This window comes from Tigriopus californicus, chromosome 7 (assembly GCF_007210705.1).
Source record: "Tigriopus californicus strain San Diego chromosome 7, Tcal_SD_v2.1, whole genome shotgun sequence".
NCBI lineage: Eukaryota > Metazoa > Arthropoda > Copepoda > Harpacticoida > Harpacticidae > Tigriopus > Tigriopus californicus.
In genome coordinates, this window is record NC_081446.1 from 8877325 (window position 1) to 8885413 (window position 8089).

An 8089-nucleotide genomic window follows, 5' to 3' on the forward strand; every position below is an offset into this window, starting at 1 on the left:
AACCAACAATCCTCGATCTGTACCTAGTCGACGCTCAGATTCCCGATCTTCTGGGGCAATTTAGGGGTTGCTGAAGTCAAAGTTGAAATTTGGCCCTTTGAGCCCGGGTGAGTCGATCTTCTGTTGCTGAGATGATATGGTGGTGGCCGCCCAGATGAAGATGAGAGATTTAAAGCATGCGATACATCTTGATTAGACCAAGGCTTCACAGAACCAGTTGATATTGTTCGTACAACATGTACGCGTACGTACTGTATATAATACTGCAGAGACTCGACTCGCGTGAAATGCGGCCAACATTGAATGAGCTATTCAGTCCGCAGATCGTATCATAACAATCAAAATGAGTCGGTAAAGTGGCCGAAAAATATGTACATTTATCTCGTGGTTGACAATCACTGGGATCTCGATGCCGTGGCTCGTGCCTAGCAGGTGGACGGACACCACCACAACCAATGAAGAACAAAGGGCTGCAAGACATCGCAATTAGATGGGATAGAATGATTGATGCCGCAAGTCCCATACTTCACTTGAAATCTAAGCCTTTCATAGTTTAACGGTCGTAGGGGTGACTTAGAGATTGCAAATATATTTTCACCCTTATAGCATAGGAAATGTTGCAAAAAGCTACTTCTTCTGAAGAGAGATTGTGTTGTGAGACAGGTGGCAAATATTGAACATTCCATGACGTTGGAAGAAGAAGGAACTGGTGGTGATGGTGGTGTTGATGATAGCCACCTTGGTGACCGATGAATGGATTCCGATTTCTGTCAAAAGAATCCGTCTTGTATTATTTTTCTTCCCCTTTCTTGGCTTTGGTTGTAAGACAAGTTTGAATTTGCATCTGGTTCGTCTTTCCATCTGTCCGATCGTGAGGCGTCACCATACGAACAGAAAGTGCATCATTCCCCATTAGTTTGGACCAGAGGAGCTTTCAAATACAGATTCACGCCAAATGGTTGTCAAATGGAAAATCCCTCTCAAAGATTTGTACATATAAGTTTGATTCTGTGGAGTGGGGTTTTAAGACCTGGACAGGCTAGGATCATATTGGAGCACAATTCCTCATATAATACGATTTTGGGGTCCAAGTTTGACTTAACAACTTCTTCTGATTTGATAATTTGATTAAGGGAGTTAAATTTCGTTCAATTATACTGTTCAAGCTCTGAGTTCAACAAAGGAGAAGGAGATTCTTGGTAGCAGGTCCGATATATCTTAAGAAACACAAAATTATTCTTGAGTTAACAAAGTAAATGTTATGCTTGCCGATGTTCTCATACATTTTGGCTATCCCTAGGTCGGCTCAATTAGGCCTGAGCAGACTAGCGGAAAATCACATTTTCTTCACCACATAGACGCACACAAAGGCAAAACCACCTAATAAAATACGCACGAAACTTTAAGTTTGAATCAAGCTCACTAAATCTTTCCAGTCCAGAATCTTGTTGGCTATTGCATTCCCTTCAAGACTTCAAAGAAATCAGGACCAAGTTCGTCTCACAGAGGTCATACTGGAATACATGTTTGAGCACTAAAATTTCCTTGACGATCATGTTCTGCAGTCAAGACTAATGAAGATGGTTCTTCGGGCGCAAGGGGTTAATGCGTCGTCATGTTCAATGGTAGAACTAGTAGAACCGAGTCCGTCTTCTTTGGCGAGGTTATTGCTGCTCCACGAAAGGGAAGAGCACTTCAATTACTCCAAGTTGAAATTAAAATCGCTCAATTGTGACGAATCAGACATTCGAACTTGGATAATGACTCCGATGGAGGGGATGAGATGCTCTGATATTTCGTTGCTCAAGACAATCAAGACACTTATCTCAGGCATTCGATCTTTGGGCGGAATTTGATTGAAAATGAAGGGGGTAAATTCGATCCAGAAGCTGGATGCCCCTCCTTGACCTCTGAGGCTCTCTCTCTCGCCTCTCTCCTGATGCAAAGAGAGTGGCTTGCAGACGATCCACTGCATTTGCAAAGAAACTTGTTCTTGCGCAGCGGAAGAGTTAGCTAGCCCTCCAACGCCCATCAAAATAACAGTCTTATCTGCTCAATCAAAAGGTCTTTAACGACCCACAGGGTCGCCGCTCTCTACTAAGGAAGAGGATCTGGTGGCATGGACATTGCCATTGCGATTGCTCTGACAACCAAAGCTACCGTGGGTAATGCCAACTAGTGGTAACTACGTAGTGCCGTGGTAACTGAATGAGTGGTCGTGAGGCGACTTGATCTGACATGGAAGGTGGTAAACAAGTTTTTTCCAAAGTATCTGACTAAAACATGATGATGACCGATGATAAGAACAACGTGAAGGCAACCTTCATTCATTGATGTCTCTACAGGTTAAAGGTGGAGGATATAAAGTATGGCGATGTTGGGGAGGCAATCGATAGGGTACTTGGGTTGATATGCGCTTCATTAGGTCGGAAGACCAAGTAAAACATAAGGAGAGCCCGATTGGATCGCCTCTGAGAGCTCGAAAACACCGTTTTATAAGACTACGTAGAGATGATAACCGGGACAGTGAATGGTGGTTCTCTTACTCACTCATCATCCACAGTCTATACCCATCATGACAACGGCTGAGGATGGTTGGTTTGCTGCTACATGATGAGCGACCATACGAATCGGACATCAAATTAATTGGCCCATTCCGTACAAAAAAGACCGGGGATGACTCAAAGGGCGCTCGCTAGCTCGCTTGTTCGGTAACGAACAACGTGCGGAATAACATCGAATGTACTGTATGTATATACAGGCGGCACTTTATGTCTTTCATTTAATCTATGTACAGCTGGCATTTACCATTTTTGTCATGGCAATTATACTTCACCTTGTACGGAGCAAATTTGAAAGTTGAGTTTTTTCAATCAAAAATGGAAACCTGAACTCAAAGGAGCAAGTGAGTGATTAAGGGTAATCAATACTACTAAAAATAGGTCATTTTGGCAATAACTGTTTTTTTTTATTGGTCGAAATGACGACTTTAATTGTGACCTTAACCTTTAATCCCTTCAGTTTGAAACATTTGATTTCCTATCCGTACAAAATCAAGAAATGATTGCCATCACAGTGATAAAACTAATAAAAAAAACATTAAGATGCTAGAGTTAGCATAATACGAATAAAGTAAATATAAATCGGTAAAATGTTGGACTCTTCATGTTTTGTTTAGTTTTCCAAGTAGTAATAGATTTACTCTGAAGCCCTGCCATAATTGAAAACCAAATTATGAACGCTATTTTCAGTATGCTTTTCCTCCTATCATATTGATCTGAAAGTTGCAAGTTTCAGTGAGATATTTAGGTATTAAAAAGCGTGGTATTGTTTTGAGCTCACAAGATCAAATGACCTATTATTTGATATTCTGCAATATGATTTAGTCATGAAAACTGAATATAAATGTTACTGAAGCTTTGAGTGAAGGAGATTAGCCTCCCCCATAGCATTGTATAATTTAGTACGTAGGAAGCTTTCCTTAAGCTCCGACGACAATTTCATTCGACTAGTTTTGTTGCTTTTCCTTTGCATGTGTTTCAGATGAATAATATTTCAAGGAGTGCAATTTTGCATAAAGCTTCTCGGTCTCATTTTCCGATTCTCTAGTTTCGAAATGTGAGAGCTACGTACGATCCAGATTCGGATTGGGCTGGTGGTTGTTCCAAAATGTTGCTGCAGATGTTTTTTGCTCTCCTCAATGATAGATGCCGCCATTTAAGCTTGACAAGTCCCCTGCAACTCTCCATCGGACAGTACTGAACGTGCTTACTGAAGAGCACTGAATAAAGAACTCCTCCACTAGAGTACTTGGGCACGTCTCAATGAGACCTTATGTCAGCCAGGGTCCCAATCGAGGAGTCGTCCCTCCTCAGTCTTCAATGGGGCAACAGATTTGGGTGTCTAGATAGGAATCAGAAAGAGTCCACCTGATGATCGTTTTCGCCACGCTTCATGTCATTTGGACACCCATAGCTCCAACATTCGCCATACGTATAAGGGCTTTCAGGCTGTGTAGTCATCGGTTTTGGAAGTTGAACTAGAAATCCCAGGAAATCTTTTGGTGTGACCCTTCCGTAGTTCGGACTCCTTGACAAGGCTGATGCGCTCCCACATTTCATCTCTCAATGATCTTGGACAATTCTGATGCTACTAGCGTTTTCTCCCCTCCAATGCCCTCCATACCCTCAACCCAGTCATCCTCTACACTTGCTTGAGTCGCCAGATTGAAGTCATCGTTCATCCCCTGGTAAACTGTCAAAAGAAATGTCCCTGGGTTGTTTGTCAAATAATACGAATATTGCGTATTTTTTATCTTGGAAACAAAAGTGGTCTGGATTCGATTGAGAAATATGGACTGAGTGGAGCGAAGTGAAGAGTTATTATAACCATGGTAGAGTGGGCACAGACATTCTGAGACACCTCATCCTCCTGTCATGAGGCAGCATTTTTTAAGCCAAATCCTGAACTTGCTACATCATTCTACAGTTTGGAAGTTCTCAATGCACAGAAAGAGACACGAACAAGAAAAAAAACTGGAGGGTGAAAAATGTTGAACAATGCAAGAAGAAAAGGGATTCAGATCAAGATTGCATTATTATCCCTACATACAGCTTCACTCACCATCTACACAACATCATCATCTCTCGACAGTCTAGAGTAGCCACTGTCTATGTGGAAAGAGAACTAAATTGGTCGGAACGATTAGACTTGAGAGTAAGATATTGTGAACGTCATCCATCGAACAAATGGCTTCTGATTGGGAGGCGAACTCTGGTCAAATCTGACATTGTTCAAAAGCGAATGAACCCTTTTCTTGTCTTAAGGGAGCAAACGAGGGTCTCAGCAGAAACCATCCTTTTCCTATTCAGCACCATCCAATGAATCAGTAGCAGAGCCAAATGTTGCGCCGGTTGGAATGAAAAGCAAGCATTGAGGTGTGAAATGAAAAAAAAAAGAAATTTAGTGCCATAGAATGGATGGAGACCAGCAATATTTCTTTGTACCTCATACCTGATTGAAGTTAGCTTTCCCTCCCAAAGGTTTATGCAAATTTCAATGAAGACAATGTACTGAATCAATTGGACCTAAAACCATCCCAAAAGGATTAGGAGCTCTGTCTCACTCGCTCTCTCTCTCTCTAGTCCAACTACTAGCATGAGAAGAACAAATCTGTTATGAATAATACAAAATTGGGAGTAGATTTAGCCTCTTGTGTTTTGGGTTGCACGGAATCGTCATTTCGTTGCCTTGAGTTTCTCCCAGTCGTGAGTTACAAATTGCCTATTCAAAACGATGGTAAGCACATATCGCAGTTGTGGTTGGGACTGGTCACATGAAGAAAAATGATTGCTTTGAGTCTCTCTTTCTCTTCTATGGCGTCGTCAAAGCGATTCATCCGCCATTAATTGGGAGAAAATTCCAGTATGAGGGGTTTGGATATATATTTATTCACGAACTTCAGGGTGTTCGGCAGGCCACCGTGATTCCGGGAGGACAGCAACAATAGGATGAGAACATGAAATACGATAGAACTGGTAAGCTATGTACACATGTGTTCTTCTTTTAATCTGCGGTAGATTTTAATTCGGATCTGTATGGAGCTATTGGTTGACAAGCTACAGTAGATGTCGGAGACGTTGTCAGCATGCCTTCTTATTGAGAGGCAGCACTGGTTTTGTCACCGTGTTTAGCGTGATAGTCAGCAAATCGAGCCTCCAATTCGGGTCGGAAGTGACGGATCAAGCCCTGAACGGGCCAGGCTGCTCCATCGGCCAAAGCACAAATCGTATGACCTTCTATTTGCTTGCTCAGTTCCCACAGGAGATCGATTTCCTCGGCCTTGGCATTGCCCTCGACTGAGATAAAGAAATCGAATACAATAGAAAATATTCAAGGCGGACTTACTTTGGCCCATATTTGGCACTCACCAAATCTCCACATCATCTTATCCATCCAGTCACAGCCTTCGCGACAAGGCGTGCACTGTCCGCAAGACTCATGCTTATAGAAGGTGGCCAATCGAGCGATGGCTTTGACCACATCCGTCTGCTTGTTCATTACAATAACGGCAGCAGTACCCAAGCCCGTTTGAGCGGCCACGAGGGCATCGAAGTCCATCATGACATCGTCGCAAACCCTGAAAAGTAGAAGAGAATCGGGCTCTCATTACAAACCCACGGAACAAATTTGGAAACGAGCTCATGGAAACTGATTTACTTCTTGGGAATCAAAGGAGTGGACGATCCACCGGGAATCACGCACAAGAGATTGTCCCATCCGCCAATGACTCCCCCGCAGTGCAGTTCAATTAACTCTTTCAACGGGATGGACATCTCTTCTTCAACCGTGCACGGGTTATTGACATGGCCCGAAATGTTAAAGAGCTTGGTGCCTAAAAACAATGGAAAGGTCACAACTGATCCCCGGGACGTATCGAACTCATGGGAATGAAAATGTATACCGGTATTCCTGGGTCGGCCAAATGAGGCGAACCATTCACCCCCTCGGCGACAGATGGTGGGAGCGACAGCGACGGTTTCCACATTAGTCACGGTGGTGGGGCAACCAAACACGCCCACATCAGCCGGGAATGGGGGCTTTAGGCGGGGTTTGCCTTGCTTTCCCTCCAAGGATTCGATGAGAGCGGTTTCTTCGCCGCAAATATAAGCGCCCGCACCGCGATGCACAAACACATCGCAATCATAGCCGGAGCCACACGCATTTTTACCCAAGAACCCTTTGGCATAAGCCTGAAACATATGTGGTACGCCTTGAAAAGTCACAGGCGCTCAAAAGTCAAGTGCCAACGGGTTCAATCCTACCTCCTTGATAGCCACTTGGAGATTCGTCGTCTCGTTGTAAAACTCCCCGCGGACGTAGATGTAGGCGGCGCGGGCGCCCATGGCTCGGCAAGCAATTAAGCAACCCTCCACCTGCGAACAAAATGCCAGTGAGACATGATGCCATGGAATTCAAACCCCTCGCTGGGCGGCTGCCTCGGGATGCCAACTTACCAACTTGTGGGGATCGTGCCGCATGATCTCTCGATCCTTGCAAGTGCCGGGTTCACCTTCATCCGCATTGACCACCAAGTACTTGGGTCGGCCATCGTCGGGCTTGTTCATGAAACTCCATTTCATGCCCGAGGGAAATCCGGCTCCACCTCGGCCGCGCAGACCGGAGGCTTTAATCTCATTGATGATCCATTCGTTGCCCTTTTCCACGATCTCCTTGGTTTTGTACCAATCTCCACGGGCCATGGCCCCCTTTAAGGCCCAGTCGTGACGGCCATACAAATTGGTGAAGATACGATCCGAATCAGCCAAGGGGCCGAACTTGGTCTTTTCGTTGAGGGCGGGTGTGGTCGACAGGCATCGCGTCGATTGGGCTAGAAAGAGGACAGTTCAAGCACAATCTAGCAGGACGCTTTGTTGAAACGGCCACGTTCAGTGATCTGACCCGAACCGCCCGAACCCATGTCGGGCTATGGCGTACATCCGCCTTGGCCGAGGACGCTTTGTTGAAACGGCCACGTTCAGTGATCTGACCCGAACCGCCCGAACCCATGTCGGCAGATGGGTCATTCTTACAATATACCTTACAATTAGAATTAAACCGGGCCTCATTCGAATGGATGGGAAATGGCCGTCAATGCAGGAAAATCATCTCAATCCAATTCAGATGCTACCTTATTGGGACTTTCTCTAGGTTGTCACACCTAAAATGAAGACATCAGTCCTAGACCTAAACGTTTTACCTCCCTCTAGCCATTAACCATCCAGTTAAAAGACTGAGGTGTAATCAACCTATTTGGTCGAGAAGAACTGTCTCCCTCTCTCTTGACGTATGTTTTCAAAGCTTGTGGTATAATCTTGGTCATAATAGAAAAAAAACCCATGGGAGGCGGTGATGGCTTTCAGCATAAGGTTTCCAATATCTTAGTATTGGCTTGAGCGTTCTTGGTCAACCTATTCCACGTCAATGGTCCAAAGTCTGGCGAGTGAGGACCCTTGGTTCTCACCTTGAATCCCTCGGAGGACGGGACTCCACTTGCTCAATGAACTCATGTTCATCCGGCCTCACTCCC

At 44.6% G+C, this 8089-nt stretch overlaps 1 protein-coding gene across 1 annotated transcript; it reads right to left on the minus strand.

Moving 5' to 3' along the window:
• Nucleotides 1-5427: 5427 nt before the first annotated feature.
• LOC131884030 (NADH dehydrogenase [ubiquinone] flavoprotein 1, mitochondrial-like) lies at nt 5428-8089 on the minus strand. The gene is made up of 7 exons (XM_059231661.1): nt 8024-8089; nt 7017-7390; nt 6825-6935; nt 6464-6752; nt 6220-6394; nt 5931-6139; nt 5428-5858 (listed from the first exon to the last, which is right to left on the minus strand). The coding sequence occupies exons 1-7, from the start codon at nt 8073-8075 to the stop codon at nt 5656-5658; spliced, it is 1413 nt and encodes a 470-aa protein (XP_059087644.1). The 5' UTR covers nt 8076-8089; the 3' UTR covers nt 5428-5655.